This window comes from Gavia stellata, chromosome 9, assembly GCF_030936135.1.
Source record: "Gavia stellata isolate bGavSte3 chromosome 9, bGavSte3.hap2, whole genome shotgun sequence".
NCBI classification, from domain to species: Eukaryota; Metazoa; Chordata; class Aves; order Gaviiformes; family Gaviidae; genus Gavia; species Gavia stellata.
The window spans coordinates 1,610,766-1,630,181 of NC_082602.1; the positions used below are offsets into that span (position 1 = coordinate 1,610,766).

Below are 19,416 nucleotides of genomic sequence, written 5' to 3' on the forward strand. Positions count from 1 at the left end.
GCGAGCATGGCACAGTCTGCGCATGCGCTGTTGTTGTGCACATCAGCATTAATCCAGCACAACCAGAGGGCACTGCATCTTCTTGTATCTCTTCTTTTCATAAACGACTGCTGGACATGGCTTGATGTTTGGGAGTGACATGTCCCAGAGGTGATTGTGGGAGCCTCAAACATTAGCTTCGGTTTAGCGGGGTTTACTTCTTGCAGAAATGCAGCTCTGTCGCTGGTTATGAGTGTGACTTTGCTCAGCTGCCGATGGGCATTAGCTGTCTCGACTACCCTTTCCTCCCAGCTCCGGTGTAAAGCCAAGCACCTTTGGGACCCCAACGCTGCTCTGATTTGTGCCCGGCTGCCAGCCCCCACCAGGAAGAGTCACCAGTGATATTTGTCTGTATCCCAGCAGCACTCCACCTGCAAAGGGGAACAGGTCGCTCCTCTCCACTCTATCCGCAACTTACTCCCACATTCCTTAAAACACCTTCGCAGATCATTGTTTTCAAACAGTGACAGGTTTAACATAAACTCTGTTAAAGTCAGGGCCTCCACAATGTTTTATAAGCAGAAACACGGCAGGGTGTTCCCAAAAAGCCCATTTAAGAGAAGCCACAGGTATCTTCCAATACACAATAATTTTATAAGTTGTGTTAAAATCACAACTGGCAGAATTCATGTGCTAAATCTGTGCTGTTGGTAACAGTTCTCACTTCTGTATACATCACAAAATTTCTGAACACTTGGAAAATACCTTGGCTAAATTTATATTCCTTATTGCTAATTAAGTTTTTAAAACAGGGGGCTCCATCTCTTTCTGACTTTCTAACCTTTCTCCCATCATATCCAGTTTATTAAATGACCCTTTGTCCTATTGATCTCTTTTCTGCTAGGATCCGGAGCAGATTCCTGGCTGGCAGAAGGATGGTTCTAAGTCTTGGCAATCTCTTCCCAGTGAGGGAACAACCATTGCTACTGCGTCCTGTGACTGGGGGAGCAAGAACATTGAGCCATCCCGCTAAAGATCAAAACTCCAAGAAAGATGGTCACAGAAGGAATTTCTTTTTAGATTTGGGTAAGCACCTGAGCTGAGCCAAATCTCTTGAGGTTCACTCATTTGCTAGCGAAAACTTGTTAACTTCAGATGTCAAGCTACAAAACTCTCACTTCATTTTTCTCCTTACTTTAGCAAGCTGACACTCACCTCTACCCTAAAGCCAGGAAAGCATTCCCCGGGATTTTGCCGATTTAAATATGTAAAAGCTTTTGAAGAGAGAAAAGAGGGGAAAAAAGAAAAAAAAAAAACAAAACAAAAAAACCCTGAGTATGTAGGCACATGGAGCATTTTAATGAGGTTGCTTCTAAGCTGATACCCCATAGATTTTCAGACCAGGCAAATGAATAACCTTCCCCTCCCATTTGAAAAACTGCTTTGTAACCTATCTTAACGCTATTCTATTCTGTATATTTCACTGGAAACACAAACATCCCTAAAAAGACATTCCTATATTTTCAAAGGGCACCAAAATGAAGAGGGACACGTTTTCTGACCATGACGAGAGTCGGCATCGGAAAAAGATTCTTTTCATGGAGTTGAAAGAGCAAACCGCCTCCACGCACAGATACTAGCTCACTTTCATATACTAATAATAGTAGATTTGCAGAGAGCTTCCCAAAGTGAGGAGTAAAAGGGTGTCAGGATTTTCACTTGTCATCAAGGTCATATAAATTTTCTGATCCTGGACAGCACCAAATAATGTTCTTTTGACCTTCAGCATTTCTAATGGGATCCCACTTTGGTCATACTCTAAACTGGCTATGACTAGAAGAAAACACAGACCTCAATGAATTTACAAACTGCAAAAGTGGGAAAGTAATGATAAAGAGGGATCAGCAGATAGTCTGGGTGTAAAGCAGCGAGATACATTTTAATGAGACTAGTTTTGGCAGTGGGTTGGAGTACAAGAGTCAGTCGGAGGAGCACTGCAAGCAGATTTACTGGCACTTTTCCTTAGAGAGAAAGGAAAATGGATATCTGTCAGGCATTTCTGCTGACTTCCTGCCAGGTTTCCTTAATTTTCACTTCCACTTTTGAATAAAATGAGGAACAAAATCACAGAGAATCCGTTCTGGGAACGATCAGAAGCTCTGGCAGCAGACAAGAGAACACAAGCTCCCAGTTCATCACCAAGACCTACAAAGACCACGGAGATACCTACAAACCAAAAATGGCCAGCAGAAGGAAGGAGGCTGTATTGCCTCTTTATTTGCCACCGCTCTGAAAGCTACCACTGCTAAACTGCATCTGATTTTTATACTCCTAGTTCAGAAAGGGATGCTGGAAGACTGGAGAGAGTACAGAAAACTGTAAATGATTAAAAGAATTAAAACCTCGCCCAGAGTGCAGAAGTCAAGGAACTTCTTAAGAAAAAAATTTAAGAAGGTGATGTGATCATAAGCCTAGGCCTTGGTGGGAACCAGAAATTGGAAGTACCAACTGGATGCTTCAATCTAGCACCCAAAGTTATAATACAACTCTATGACTGAATCTAGACAAATTAAAAAAAAAGAAAAAAAGGCCTAATTTTTGACAGTAAAAATAATTACCCTGCAGTAACAACACAAAGGTTGTAGTTGACTGGATTTTCTTGAGCAGTTGCTTTGCTGAAAGACAATGCTGAAGCAGAATTAATTTTGGGAGTTCCTATGGTCTTTATTCTACTTGGTCAGACTGATCACAGTGATCTTTTCCAACCTATAAACTCTGACTATATGCAGAGCTTTAGTACGCTGTAATTCATCTGTAGTAAATTAAGAGCTCGGGAGAACAAGCTCTTTTTCAATCACAGTCCACCGAGATGGCTCACAGCCATTTGCTTTTTAGGCTGCTGACTGACATGCTGCTTTATACCATCATTGACCAGTCTGGTCTAGTTTTCACCGAGATAAAAAGCAAACACAAAGGTGAAACACATGCAAAAAACCCCAAAAGATAGCGGCTGCTTTAGAAGAAGAGGCTGATTTGCATTTTCATTGTTTTGAATCATACGCAGAATGCTGAAACACAAAAATACAGTTTCTAACAAAATGATTCTACAGCCATATTGATACACGGGCAGCTGAATGGGTTGAGATCCTAATTTTGTCTTAGAACGTACTTGCCGCTAGCGAGGACTCAGGAAAACCATGTAAAGAGATTACCTTAATTTCATTTCCTCACCCACGTAATCTCTGGCTTCTGTTCTCACACAGGCAGAGAGCGGAGTTACCGCTGGCCCCCAAAGCAGTAGCGTTCCGGAGTGATATCCCACCGGAGCTCTGCTAAGGTACAAAACCCCAGGCAGGGCGGCACCCTATCAAACCACTCTGCTGCAGTGACCAGCGCTGGCCCATTCACTGGCAACATGCCCTGAGTATAACCAGTCAATAAAAAGCCACCTCTTATGTTTTATGTGACACTGGAATTTAACTGCTAATTTGGAAGTCGACCGAAAGGCAAAACAACGTCGAATTATGAATATAAGTGGCCTGTCTACAGCTGTTCACCATCTCCTCTAGCAGCTAGCGGGATGGGCCCATGCAGATCTCTCTGCTCAACCCACCGGGCACCTGTGAGCACTACTGATTGCCCGCACATAGACGTACGCCTGGGTCGTGCCCTGACGTCTGCTCTTCAGACTAGGTGCGCACCACCTCTCTTCCTTCTCCTTCCCTTTCTTCTCCTTTAGTTTCCACAAAAAAGAAAAGAGAAAGAGATACGCTCCAAACGGAAACTGCAGGAAGCCTGAAGGTCAATGACTGGAGCACCAACGCCCTTGCTTGGAGATCACAAAGAAGTTTTGGTACACAGAAAGTAAATTCCTTCAGAGGAATTTAAACCGCAAGCTCCTCCACAGGGTGGACCAAGTGTATCACAAGCTCTCGTGGCGACAGTGTCTAAATTGCACGTACTGGGGCCGTTCAGCTCGAGGGAATCGAATGAATCTAGTAAAGCTGTAAACTCCCAAGCTGCACATAGCGTAGGTGTAGGGGCATGCACCAACCGCTTCAATAGATTTTTCTGTTCCTGTTGCGTTGAACCACTTGCTAACAGAGACAGACCAGCAGGCTTCAAAACAGTCCACAGAAATACAGGAAGAGCAGCAAATAATGTACTTACTTAAAAAGTTCGTTCCTCATAATAGCTCTATTTGTTTGCGGGTCGATTGCGTAGACCATGAGGTCAGACTTGGTGTAATCCTCTTCAGAGTACCCATCCCCAAACCTCCGCGCGCCGATGGATTCCACCACGACCGTCGCACCAGGAATCTGATCTTGGACGTAGCGTTCCAAAATCCTAAAGATGAGATGGAGCCAGAAAGCTGCAGTGATTTATTTGTGCTGATCAAGATTGACAACAGCCCAAATGAGATACTAATAGACAAAACCCACAGGCTTAGAAGGATGGTAACCTTCAGAGCACTTTTAAGAAACGTCTGCTCCAATATAACCTCGCAAATGCTGAACTCTTGGGAAAAGCTTAGCAGTGTTACGAGAGGTCACCTGAAATAGTGTCCTTAAGTCTAGCTCTTTGTATTTATGACATCAGTTGAGTTTTAAATGGCTCACGGGAAACACCATCTATATTTCACAAAAAAAACCCCTGTCATCCTTTTATTAAGCTATATGATTTCAGAACTCTTCAATTCCAGCCTTACACAGGGTGCATACAATAAATTTTAACCCACAGAAACAACTACTTCAACCATTTTTGGTGGGATATTTCATCTGGCCCTCCAATATAGCACAACATATCAGGTGCCAGAATACCTGCGACTCTACAAGGCACGAGCGAGTTTTACAGCCATAAGAAAGTTGGAATATTGAGCTGACATGTTTACCACTGGAAAAAAGTAAAACAAACTGCAAAAGTTCTACAAGCAGAAGAAAGATAGGTTGATAGAATTCAGCGGCAGCTATGCCTGAGATAACAAGGGCATAACAACAATAAACCAAGTTTTTCCAAAGAGAAGGATTTGTTACAAGCTGCCAGAGCACAGAATGGCACACCCTGTGGATATGTAGATGGATCGCGATGTGGCAATGCAGGAGATAATGCAATTCTGGGGAATTAAAATTTATTAAAGAAGATGACATTTACTAGTCATTTTATTAATTATTGTTATGTGACCAATTTTCTTTATTACTGAATAGTCTGTCTTTTTTTTTTTTTTTGACAACTGAACGTCCACAGACATCTTAGTACGTGCCTTTGGAAGCCTTTGTTCTAAATTGAAAATCTCTTATTTTTCTACAGTTTTCCACGCAGAACTGTTTATGGGAGAAGTCCTAACACGTGATATCATTCCTAAAATATTCAAAAAGGCAAAGGGAGAATGGCTATTTGCAGAATGTCCCTCCAAATAAACAAACAAGCAATACTCATGCCTATGCTGGGGGAAATGCCTTCAGTGTGCCTGCTGAAGCACCAAACGGACAGGGAAAGGACCTCACTGAGCCCCTGCAAAGTTTCTGCACAGATAGCAAGCACACTTGTACCTCAAATATGGAGAGTTTACGGAAAGTTATAAGCATAACTCACTACTGCTCTAACAAGCTGCTTTACAAAGGACAATACCTTAATAAAGTTTAAAAAAAAAGATATTCTTTTCCTTCCTCCTTGTCTGGTCCGCTGCTCTAGTGAGGCCCATGAAATTTGCTGAGCTCCTGTAGCAGACTGCTTCTCTGTATCTGCTGCACTGTGCATCCAATGAAAAAAGAAGGTTCAGAAGTGTTACAGCTCAGCTGGATGACCTTCAAATTCCGTATGCAACAGGGAGAACTGGTACTCCCATCAAGACCCGTAGCTGGGGCTGGCAGCCAAGACGGTGGGGACCCCAACTCCGGCAAGAATGGGTGGAGCCAGAAGGAAAACAGAAAGCCGCTTAGACAGTGCCGTCAGAAGAGCTTTAACCACGGCTGTTGGGCAAGGACGGAAGAGATCTCAGAGAAAACAGGAAGAGCGTCTTTGCACACAGACTTGCTAGCGGCACGATGAGGTTTCCAAACTGGGACTGAGCAGGGTTCAGTTAAAGCCCACAGGGAGTTTTAAAAACAAAGGCATAAAAGCAAATATCATCAATACTGGATACAAGGGCAAAGTATGGAGAAATCAACAAGAGACGCTGGAAGTCTAAACACTCTGCCAGAACTATGAGTTAGGGGAAAACACAAGATTTCCTGGGCTAATTTATGTGATCAGAACATCAAATCAAAAAGCAATAGCTGAGTTAGGAGGCAAAAGTAGGGGAACGAAAGGGAACATGCTGCCTGATATACCAACGACGCACTAGGGCGTGGAGGAAGATAAATCTCACAAAAAAGGACGTCAATTACTTTAAGAAGTCACTTGTTTTAAACAAAAACTTTTGCAGTTGCTGAGGTTACATTTTGCTGTTGGTTTTTTTCTGACACAAGATTTCCACAGTAAAATAACGCTCTCAAAGCCATATCACCATCTCATAATTTTTCAAGACCACCGATTTGCATTTATCCATCCAGTTTCTCTGCTCTTTGTGGGAAAGTTTAGCGTACCCTTAAAACAGAATATTTTCTGTAAGGTTTTGAAAAATCCAAGTCTGTCAGACCCAGGTCCTAGCTTAGCGGTGAATATACACTCTTAGCGCAGAGCCATTTTTGTAGGGAAAATAAAAACATGGGTTGTTTGACACATTGCTAGTTGACTGGTGTCCTTTAAACAAGCACTCCTGTTGTTTGCAGATATGGTAAACTCTACTCATCTCTGCTTCTGGCACGGACTTAACTGGCAGCTCGGGTGATAACCTGTCACAGACACCTCAGTAACAATCATTCTCCCAGGTAAAACTTGACAGAACAAATCTGGGATATGCAAATTACTGTAAAAAAATCCTCCAAACATTATGTGAATGTAAATGACTAAAAGAAACCAGAACTGTCTTTCGAATGGCGTTTTGCACAAGGATTCGGATAGACCAAGTACGTAAAAGATTTACCTCCCTAATTAGTATAGGATCATCTTCTGTTGCTGCAGGGGGCAATGCTTTTGTTTCCTTGCACAGAACTATTATTTCACCCGAGAGAAACGCCCTGTAAGGTTGGAAGGTTATAAATTAGGGTCACTTTTAGCAGAATTGGTAACAACATTCCCTTCCCTCAGAAATTCCTGCCGTGGCTTCTGCTGCAATTCATTGCCTTCGAGAACAGCTTTGTCGAAAACGCGATTAAAATTGAAGAACAAATAGCATACTACTTTCTGACTATGAGAAATAGGTACATTGCAGCCGTTGGCTTTAACTGACGTTGCAAGAAACACCACAAAGTATAGTGGAATGACAGTAATATTTCATGTGAAACACACAAATTGCACGTTTAGTTTTAAATATATAATAAAAAGGCACTGAAGACTGAAAAGGAGCAATTAAAGAATGCACTGAAAAGTAGGGCAGTTCCTTCCCCATAGAGTTATTTTTAAAGTCATTCAGATGAACTTGTGATGCCGAAAACACTGCAGTGTTTTAAAACTCTGCTGAAAGCGGCCGCCTGCTTGTAGTACTACTCATAAGAAGCAATTTTTAAAACGCATACTTTAAGTAACAACAGCATCTACAGTTCTACTGTATTTATCAGCAAAAGTTAGCTTAAAATTAGTCTGTCACTTGTTAATGCAACAAGGGTAATTACCATCCTCCCAACAGTGGCGTAGTGAGCGGTAGAACCAGCAACTTAACAGGCGATGAGACTTTCCTACTGCTCTAACTCCATTTAGCTCTGCAGACGTAATGTAATGAACAGCAATGCCTCCCAGTGCATCTTCATTACCGTCGCCTTCCGAATTCCCATCAGTGACACCAGTGAAATGAAATGAAGGACAAGAGGATTTTCACTGTCACTGAGGACATAATGTGGCCCTAAATATCTTGGAAACTCAGACATTACTTTTTTTCATCTTTAGATGCAAAAGAAATGGAAAGGCAAAAAAATACAGGTACGTTGGTTTGTTGAGCTGTCCCTTGGCTGGTGGCATTCTGCTTCCCAGAACATTTCTGAAATCAAACCCCAAAATCTGGGGTAAGGCACCACATTCCCGGGCCACGCTCAGCGCTACGTCCGTGAGCTGATGTGCGCGCCTCAGGCACCATGCCGCACGGCAGGGCTGAGGTTGCTGCACCCCGTCAGAGGCAGAGAAGACCTGCTGAGCACAGGATTGCCTTAAAGGGTGCACCCTGGCATCACAGCAACGTGCCGTTTTCTCCCCTCAGCTGCAAGGATGCGGCACGCCAGACGCGTGCCCCAGCACGGCAGTGATCCTGCTACTGGGAAAGATGTAAAGGACTACTTGGAAGCTTCTTTGGAAACGAATGTGAAAGTTCTTACAAGTCAGTTAATTCACCTCAAAATATGAGATACGTAATCAGCCGCACGAGAGCCCAGCAGCAATGGCAACTCAACTAGACTAACGGTCATCGTGTAAGACCTGGTAAGTCAGCAACAAGGTTTAATGACCCGCCATTGTCCCTGGCAGAGAAGATGCATGACACGGCCCAAAAGACCACTGCAAATTCCTAGCGGTTTTATACCCTCGAGCCGAATTGCTAAGCTGTATGCTGCAGAACAGTTCAGATCCTCACCAGTACCTGAATTTAATTACTGCACAATTTTCTTAGCAGAAAATTCTATGGGAAAAAAATGTTTTAGTTCTCTAGTAATTTGATAGCCTGCTGTGTTTCTGGAGCACATAAAAATATTTTAAGAAATGAAAAAAAAAATCCGTTCTTTCTTTCAGGACTGTGAAATAACTGGTACTACAGACTTGGAGCTACAAGTGTTGAAGACCAGATATACTGCATAACTTTTGGCTCCTCCACTGAAAATTCTAGCTCCACAAAATAACTTAGCGATAATTTCATTTTCTAGGTATTTGAATACGTAAGCAAATTTGGCGACAATGCAGAGATGAGAGCATTCAGCTCTGCCAGCACACGTCGATACAGACTTTTCAAGTGTTTCATTTAACCCGAGTACACTCTCTCAATTTCTCTCAACTTCAGCCAAATTCCGGCTGTCTTGAGTTTTTGCAAGGTTAATAATAGACAACTAAACTGCTGGATTTTCAACTGTACTTTCACAAATAGAGGAGAACCCATTCCAGCCTCTCCTGTGCAGTTAGCGATGGCTTTGGGGGGGTGATACACTTGGGCCCCAGCTCCCAGATGCCTTATTACAACACACACAGAGCACAGGGAAGGTTATAGCAGTTCTGGGGCCTCCGGAGAGGCGCCGAGCTGCTTTAGAGCTGCTTACACAACTCAAGAAACCCTTACCAGTCAGCTAAGTCAGCCTGCTTTGTGCTGCAGTGTAGAATAAAAAAGCCAGAACTGGGGTTTATTTCAAGCCTAAGACCATTCCTTCTTCATAAAATAGCCTTTTGACAAAGATTATTTCTACTTTTATATCACACACAAGGCATGTGTCTGGCAGGAAGGAGCACCACTGAGCCAATTTACTCTGCATATAATAACATCTAAATTATTTAGAAAACAACCCAGAGACAATGTGTTTATACCTACTTACCCTAATCCTATAAAAGCATATTGGATTGCACACCATAAAGCAAATTTGCTTTCTTACATATTGCTACAGTTTCTTTTCTTCTTTTTGTGCTTAGCATGTATAATCCTGTCCTCCAAAAAACCTACACGCACTCCAACTTTTTATTTCACTATCATTTTTCCCAGTCGCAGAAGGAACATTACACTACACTCATCCGAAGAGTAATACACAGAGACATCTCGACTTTGACCCAGAAGACGTATCTTCAGATCTCAGCACAAAAGGGGTTTTACTGCAATAGTAAGCAATTTCACAATAAAGCAGAAGTTTACAGCTTTATCTGAGAAGCCACGCGCTGCATTATAGCGCTTCGGAGAAATACATTAACAGAAGAGCATGCAGTATTATTGAGGGGAGGGGGGAAGGAGGAGATCGCTGAACCAGTGCTTCCCGGCTGGCAGTGGAAGTAGCGAGTGGAAAGCTGGAGTTGAATAAGCTTTGGTCTCTATTACCTAACTTAATAAAGGCAGCCTAATGTTATTAATCATCCCGATTATAGCAGAGGGAGGCTAAGGTCAGCTAAGAAATGCAATGGGCTCTGGCAAACACCGTACAAAGCGAGAAGTACAGGACACGCGTTCTCCAGGCAAAGCCAAACGTAGGGTGGATATGAAATACGATGCAGCCAGTTGGTGGCAAATGTCCCTCTAATGCCATTATTTATTTATTTACTAATTTTGCACTTTAATTTAGAATGAAACAATACAGTGCAAAGAAGATAAAAGGAAAAAAGCAGAGGGGAGGTGGACCGAAGGGCCAGGAGCAAAATGAACCCATCTAACAGCGTCAGAGAGCGCTGAGGCAAAGAACAAGGCAGCTATGGCAGTACCTGTGACTAACGAACAGTTAATACTGGGGAGGAAAGTAAGTGCTAGCTGTGAAGGGTGCTTAATGGCAAGTTCACTGCCACCACCCCAATATGCAAGAAGTCCAGTCAGCTGTAATTAGGCTTAATTCAGCGACTGCGTGGCAAGAATCATAAAGCAAGCCACGGAATGGTACTTCTCCTATGGGAAAACTAACGAGTCTGAGTGATTTATATACTGCAACTAGATCCAGCAGGAGAGACACGCTCATTTTCTACCAATTCATGGACTGAGGAGAAGAAAAAATGCTGGTGCACTAAGGTCGAGTATTTTAATACAGTCAAGAGTGCTTTCAGAGACACTGCGTTTCCAAACAAGCACCTCTAAGGCGGCCCATCCAAGGGGTAGCTGTGTCTGGCTTTCCTAAAGGTACCAAGAATGCTGGAATCCCAGTGACGCCTCGTAACATCCGATTTCATTATACGCAGCCACATCTTGATAAATACGCTACATTTCAGAGGCATTCACTCATCTGCCCAGTTACCGACACGCTAACAAAAAAGAAAGCAGGAATGAAGAAAGAAAACACAACGATATACACAAGTGCCAGGTAAAGCACTCAGGTCAGCTGTCCCTTTAAATGCCACCGACTGCCTTCTGCAACTGAGATTAGAAAACACCATGCGCTATATTGTCAACAGCAAAACACAACTGAAGGGAAATCATCCACATTCTGAAACATTTCCCTAAAGAGAGAGGACTGTGCATTGCAGCTCCTATATATAAAACATATTACCTCATATCCTATGATTATACATAGAATTATATATGATGCACAAGGTACACGTGATGTATATTACAATATATGATTTACAGCAATATATATTGCTGTAGTATATGATGTGACATTTAAAAGGACCACAGTTTCTATGCAGCAAAGCAGAGCAGACGCTCCTTTGAGACATGATGGCAGTCAACTTTATATAAGCAAACGACTACGTTAGCAGGCTGAACATTCGTGTTCCGAGACACTCACTCAGTGTAAGTCCGACGATCAGCACTTGATTCTACATTTGGATTTTGGGGTAAAATACTGCCTGGTCACTTCTACATTGCATTAGAAGTCTGAATGTGAATTTTCTTTAACTATGGAACCATTCCATTCCTTTATAAGCATTAAAGTATTAAAGGATTGCAGCCTTTATAGGCCAAAATATACATGAAGGAAAGTTCCCTGGAATTATCACATGTGCTATTTCCAGTAATTTTGCCCCCAAAAGTAGGACTGGTACAAGCATTTTGGGACCTCTACCTTTGCGCTAATACAGGCACCGTGATGCGTCTGTTACGAAGTCAAAATGTAAAAAAAGGGCATCGCCACCAAGACTGCACTGAAAATCCAGGAGACTACAGAAACTTCTCAGTGTGGGAAGTCAAGATTTCAGTGTTTAAATATTTATACTTTTTACATAATTTATTATTACATGATTTATTTATTAGCAGTATGAGGTGATTCCATCAGATCCTCTTTTCCAATGAAAGATTCCTACATCACCACTAGGAGATTTTCTTCCTACGGACAGAAAAGAAACTCCGTTCTTTCCAGGCTCACTCTTCACTGCAGGGAGCAAAGAAGAACATGGGAAACCTCATAGGAGACAATCCTCATACCGTTCTTTAACAACTCCAGAGCAGTCCAAGCGCAGCTGAATGTGTTTTCTTTACCCACCTGATCAGCTCACACAATGCAAAAACCATTAACATTAACGTCAAAAACGATAGCCCCAATGGTTTTGGCTACGTCTAGTTCAGGAAAAAAGAGTTCCCTAAGCAATACAATCTCTGTTTTGTAGGGTTTGTAGGCTGTAGGGCAAAACCAGCCTTTTCAAGAGGAATATCTATGAGTATTTCATCAAAGCACTCACTTTGAGCCACTCCGTTACTCCATTTCAGAGAAAATTATTTGCCATCTATAGAAGTGTGTACAGAGGAATTTAATTCACAAGACATTTCTATTATCTATGGGATGACAGTACCACAGGTCTCTCTTGGTAATGTGGTGTATCTGATTTTAGCTAGAGGTTTAAGTTGCAGTCACGTGAAAACCAAAGAACTGAATGCTCCGAGCATGAAGTTGGCTATTTTCTTCTAGTTGAAATCCTGTTCCTTGCCCAACAAGTAAGCACTCATGAACATCACCATATTTGATAAAACACTGTGTCGTCTGCCTTCACCAAGTTTTCTGAAGGAGAGGAACACACACCGAATTTTCCGCTAAGCCTCACTCCATTTTCTCTATCATCTTCTGTAGCAGGCATAAATGGACCTATCTGAACAGACATAATTAAAGCGGGTGAAAGAAATGGCAAATCTGACATTGATGTGCAGTCCAGAGGATACGAAAAACTTGTTGATGAAATTAAAGCGGTTGGTGGAAAACCGAGGTCCTTACTGAATGACTGCAAAGGAACATGACACTATCAGATACGTCAGCTGAACACATAGCCGTTCTATCCCTCAAAAAGCCCCAACTCCTAAGCCAAATAGATAGTGATGTTTTAAATCTTTTCTTCTATGGTATGCTTCCTTTGTCTGGACCATTAACCAACATGCATCTCAGGGCTATGCTGAGTAAGTCTTTCCAGTGTGGAAGAACTGAATTATCTCTTTCTTAATACCTTGTATCCACTCTCTGGTGAAAGTTACAGGCAGCTGGGGAGAATCTGTTACAACTTGTTCTCCAAAGTTGTTTAAATCACTGTTTATTTTATTGTGAAAAATCACTATAATTTCAAAAATGGCCCAACTACCCATTTCCCTAACATTCCCCATCACCAAGTATTGCAACTGGTGGTTAAATGTTATATTTTCAGAGATTAATATTTACTATCACCCCAGTGCCAAAATGAGAGGACAAAGAGCCGAATACTCTCCGTAGTGACTAATTCAGTTAATGATACGGTCTTTTTATCTGTTAATGAATTATACAATAAGTGTTCTAATTTTAAAAATCAGTGCATTATTTGAAATGGCTCAGAAACCTCTTTGGGCAAAAGTACTTTAGCCTGAGGAGGTCTCCAAATTATTTGGTGTCTCTTTGCCTGTGGTTATATCTTCCGTATAGCGTGTGAAAAAAAATCACAAATCCCTGTTATTTTGGGTTTATGTCCCGTATGAATTATTAAAGCCTTTATAAAAACAGGGAGAGCGCAATCTTTTAAACTTCAGGAGGAAAATCCAAGAAATGTGAAGATAGCAATGAAATAAATACATTTCTATGTGAAACAGACAAGTACACATACACAAGATTCTTTCTGAGACTTTTGCTCTCTGCAAATATTTTCAGTAAAGAATGCGACAATTTTTAAACAAGCTAATGCAATCTCTTCTGGCAAAGGTTGTCCTTAAAAGCTTCTCCTTAGAAGTAAAATTCTTACGCTACACTCACTTGCTGGCCTCACGGTGTTTGTGAAGGTAAAGACTTCCCAAGCTAATTTTGCAAACTCAAAACCTGGTCACGTTTTTTTTATTTTTGTACTCACTCAAAAGCTGCATTCACTGCGAAATATTTCCACATCTGTCAGAGACTTCCATGCACAAGGGCCACAACAGCATGAAACAAGTTTTCAAAGACTCCAACATGGCAGAAAGGAGTTTTTTGGAGCACGGAGACTGAGGAATGTGGCTCTGGGCCGTTTTCCAAGACTGTGGCAGGATATGCCAGCTATTCCTCTGGGCCCCGGCGGAGAGGAGTGAGGGTATGGTTACGGCACAATTTATTGTTGAGGCACTGAACGCTGCTGAGACCTGCTGGGACCTGGAAAGAAGCCGCTCCAGTATTTGCAAAAGGAGATTTTTGCAGGGACGGTGAAGGGGCGAGACGCTATCTGCTCTTGCCGTGCTACCCGTTTCAGCATTCACACGCTCAGTCCCACGACACGTGTCATGCTGTTGATGCTCTTTGTTCAAGCCAGGCTTATTCCACCCTGTTTTCATACCACCTTCTGCAAGAGCCATCTGTATTTTGCTGGTGGCCTCTTTGGCTCCAGGACAGTCCAAACCTGGGAGGATCTCAAACACAGCCTAAGTCCAATTTAGCATGAGATCTATGCTACATCATGTACAAACACAAGGCACAGAACACATGTTCATCTTCTCCACCGAAGAAAACAGAAGCCCAGGAAGGCTACAAATTACTGTGTGAAGAAAAAAATGTACAGCGCAGCGTGCTACGGTGAACTTGAAGGCTTAGCAAAGCAGAAGCAAACTTTTCTTATTACTGGCATTAAAAGGTATATCGGTCTTCATCTCTCTCCAGCCAACACCAACACCTGACACTTTTGGACAGCTAGATCTTAAGTGTTAAGCAAGAAGACTCCTTTATTATTCTTAGCTCTAGGAAATGGAGTTCCTGTGAATACAGACTATTGCCTGAACAACTTAATTAGTGTTTCTGATGTTCGAATCTGTCACAGCTAACTTAAACCCGGCTCAAAACAGAGAGAGAAAAGGGGAACATGTCCTAAATCTCCAGAAGCAAATCCGCCGATATTTTTTCCTAGCCTAATGAAGACACGAGCCATTTAGAGACAACACACTTCTTTTTCAGTCAGTGATTATATCGTCAACCCTAAAGTATTTCAGTTTCTGCGGATAAGTAAAGGTATGACAACAGTCAGGATGGAACAGACCTGCTGACGTCTGAGAAATGCCATTCATCGCTGCTTAATGTGACAGAAGAGTACAAAGATTGTTTTTAAACTATTTCCTATAGCATTTTCTTTTCCATATTGTCTAATCCATGGTTATATGCCTAATGACACAAAGTATAGAAAATTGTCCTTGTCTGACAAAGAGAAGCTAAAAATGAAAACCTGACCTCTGGAAGCTGATGATGTTGTGGTGTGTGAGTGCTATTAATACACATTTTACCAAAAGGATTTTAGCTAGTTTTCAGTATGATAAAATAATTCACTTTTATTGCAAAGCATTAATGTTTCCAATTACCCGTCCCCCCATCACAACATTTGATACCTGCTAGGCCTGAATAATGCCACCCTGTTACCAATTTTTTGCAACTAAAATTTTATGTAATGATGTTAGTGGTATTAATTGTACCAGTATAAATTTTCTAAATTCTGCTTTCCCTTACAGCTATGTCACCCAAATAAAACCATAGTGAAGCAATACAGCTCACACCGAGACACACTGCCTCAACCTTTTGGAGATGCGCTTTATTCATTTTACGTCCTGGATTTTGACAGACGCAGGTTCTGTGCCCAGTGTTCAGAGGCTCCACTATGGTCTGTATTAGGGGCAGCTCTGAACCTTGTTTCGGCCTGCAAAGCGGGCAAATCTGCAAGCAAAGAAGTGCTGTACCTCTGCCTTCTCCAGGGGAGGGGGAAAATGTGGATTTGGGGGGGCCAGTGCTGCCACTCAGCCAGTTGTGCTCCCCATCAAAACACCCGCTTGCTCATTTTCATGTCTTTCGGCAAAAAAAGGAGATCATGGCATAAAGGGAGCACTCCTAGCTGAATCTAAACACAAAACCAGTGAATTGTCTGATGTTTGTAGAGTAAATAAATTTATTACCCTATGAGTTGATCTTTGTTTTGTTCCACAAGGGTGGGAGGAACGTTAGAGACGATGACTTGCATATCCAACTGATTGACCACAGAGACCTGGAAACAAAAGAGTGAAATTCAATTGGCGCTCCCATGCATAACATCCTCCCCATACAAAAAGAATGGAATAATTACTTTCCTGCCTTCATAGCCATGCCCTGATGTACGAATTTCTCATTTTAATTCCAAATAAGAGAACTGGGAAATCTTGCTTTGCTTGGCAGCCAAAACCAATAAACAGCAGGCAAAGATTTAACTAGAACTGTAATTGCAGGACTGCATCAGAATTATAGATTTTTTTACGAGAGGGACTACGAAACCTGTTCTTCATAGTTTAGACTTTACTTACAGAATCATGGATCTCCCACATGGCATATTCAAAACAATTTATGAGCATTTAGGTATTTTTGATGACTTGACAGGAAAATCCAAGCTTGGAAATACGCACTTTGCACCAACGTAAATGCAAATACCAGATGAATTCGACTAAATCCACGATACTTTGTTAGAAAAATCACAAAGGAAATTGTTCATCTCTTTTGAAGTCATCGGTGCAAGTTATTTTAATCTCCCTTTTTTTTTTTTAGCTTCTCCCTCTATATGGCATAAAACTGTCCCTAACCATGTACATTTTACAATTGCACTTTTATTTAAAAGGACAGAAAAAATGCCTTTTTTAATACACTCATGTGCGTTGCTTAAAAAATGAAAAATAAAAATCCAGGATTCCACAAAAGAACCGACGGACCTCAGAATAAATCTCTCACATCAGCATTTTCTACTAGAAAAGCAATGCAACTCTCCTGTTTCTCAGCCACAGGTTGGATGGTCAGTGTGCAGAAGGGACTACACGCATGCATCAAATTCAGCAGATTTGGCAAACTCTGCTTCGCATCTCCTGACCTAGTCTCCTCAAGCTCTTTTTATCCCAAGAAAAGGCTGCCTTCCAGGAAAATGACTGCATGCTTTTTCCTCGCTTTTAAATACTTTTGCATTTTGTAATAGCTCTCTCTTCACAAGCCCAGCCAACCTCCCCTTAGGTTGTGAAAGGAACAGTTACTTCCCGTACCAGTGGAGAAAATAAAACATTTCTTAAAACTTGGGTCATGTCCATACAGGCGTGACAGCAAACACTACGCTCCAAACCTATACTCCCTATAGAGGATTCTGGAGGCAAATTTGGAAAAGTAGGACAACGTTAAACCCGATAAATTTAAAAATCAGTTAGCCGATTCAATTCTAAGAGGAAAAAACAACCCCTGATTTTCAAAAGAGAAGTCTGAGCCCTGTAAGCACTTCAGCAGACAAGCCATAATATACTTTCACATCAAACACTGATTCACCAGCTTTGAAGCTTAATTCAACTTTAAATATTTAAATGTTCTTGAAATGTCATCAGATGCACTGATCAGCATGTAGACTTCTGTGTAAGAAAAACAGAATTATAATGAACTCCAAACAAATTTTAGACTAAGATCATTGCAAGAAACTCTACAGCAATGAACAGTTTAATAGAATTAACTAAATGAGCCAATTCAAGCAACTGCTGTGCACCTATGTGCTGAGGACTGCATAAATGCAACACTTCGAAAAAGGCAATAGTTCTTTTGATATTCAAGGACTCACAATTATGACTACTTCTTCATATACGAAAATATGAATAAACACACATTTGTGACAGGCTACAGTAAAGCAAGGGCGTTGAACAAAAATCAAGAAAAAGTTAAGGCTCCCACAGTAACATTAACTTGCTTGCTATCCACATTCGTAAAGGCTTTCATTTTTCAATTATTAAAAATAGCGTTAAGTTGAGCAACTAAGTCCAACCTAACGACATTGTAAGAAAAGCTGTGGGGAGAAACTGTTCCCTTCCACTCAAGGAGTGATGGAAACATGCTGGGAGCAGAGGGGGAAGGTGTGGGAAAGCAAAGGCTCTTCCTGAGCCGCTACTGTCACCGCTCCTTGGAAGCTTTTTGGGGCACAGTTACCAGGGATCATCCGACCCACCGTTCCTTGGAAAGCTTTTGCTACCTTCCAGTCTACTGAGCAAACACACAGCCAGGTCCTGTGATGCTCAACAGCAGGCGCCAGCCTAAACTACAGGGCTGAAGTCAGCACGTTCAGATGTCTCATGTCCGTAAGCATCTGAAGAATACATTGCTAAGAACTAGGAAAGTTCCAGGTTAAATTAAATAAGCAGCACAACAAACCGGAAGTTTGTAGCCGAGGCAGGGAAAGCATGGAATTGTTGATAACCACTAGCCTGTAAGCATTATCCCTTTGATCCCATGCTTCATTCACTAGGCTCTTCCCAATTTTTAAACCAAGCAAGGCAGGGCCCACAAACTGTTTTGATCATTGTATGGCACCAATGGATTCCTGGGAGTAGCTTATCCTGAGAGCTGAATGAGGAAGGGGCCTCGGGATCCCCCCAAACCCCAACAAACATTTGATTAAAGATGCTATCATAATGAATGCTCACTAGCTACACTTGCTCAGTACCTTTAAGGGCTTACTTGCAGCAAACTTACTTTAAAATGTAATTTCTTATTTCTTTCTTTTGTCTCACAGAGGCTAAAAAGGGAAATTCCATCACATGGAACCAAACTGTAGATCCACAGATGCCTAACGTGAGCCATCCTGCCAGTCCCAGCCAGCAGGAACACACCGGTATCCTTCACCTGGACCGTCCCCTACAGCACGAAGGCATTTTGCCAGCGGGTTTGGCAGCTCATGCGGCTCACAGAGCTGTGCCAGGGCTCTGAGGAAGCGTCCCGGCCCCAGTTCTGGAGGATACCTTGCTCTGCTCAGGTTCTTCACAAGTACTGTCCCTCTGGTGTCGCCCCACCTCTTCTCTCTAGGCCTCCTCCCACTGCAATCCTATCTTCTTCCCCCACGTCTTATTCTTTTGCACATGAGTAACTGAATTCATTTCCCTCATCTGTGTGCACTCCTTGAGCTTGTACTGAAAGGAACTGACATCTCCCAGCCTGAGCACCTGACACCAGTGACAGCAGGATAAATTCTGTTCAAATCACGAAGCCCAGGAACAGCTTAGTCTAGTTAGAAAGGGTCTTCACGGATGGATCGTGGTCAGTGCAAACCCAAACTTTCATGGTGGGATGGTGTCAGTCTGTAATTGTATCTAGAGCTACTCTAAGCTTTCACGCCTTGCTCAAAAACGCTGTACCGGAGTGCTCATCACTCACTCAGACAACCTAAAGATATCTCTATAAATTAATGAGACATACTTCACTATCTAATTTTAATGTCGGTACCTTCTGGCTATATTTTAATATACTGTTACTGAATAAATTGCATGAGAATGCCCTATCATTTTGGGAGGTCAAGCATGAGGACATCATA

The 19,416-nt window shown here is 42.0% G+C and overlaps 1 protein-coding gene across 1 annotated transcript in view; it reads right to left on the bottom strand.

Moving 5' to 3' along the window:
* The window catches only part of PCDH15 (protocadherin related 15), a 379,975-nt gene that overhangs the window by 27,809 nt on the left and 332,750 nt on the right, over positions 1 to 19,416 (bottom strand). The window contains exons 28-29 of the mRNA XM_059821547.1: positions 16,019 to 16,107; positions 4,150 to 4,326 (exon numbers count right to left, since the gene is read on the bottom strand). Coding sequence (XP_059677530.1) covers positions 4,150 to 4,326; positions 16,019 to 16,107 — 266 coding nt within the window. The remainder of the gene's footprint in view (positions 1 to 4,149; positions 4,327 to 16,018; positions 16,108 to 19,416) is intronic.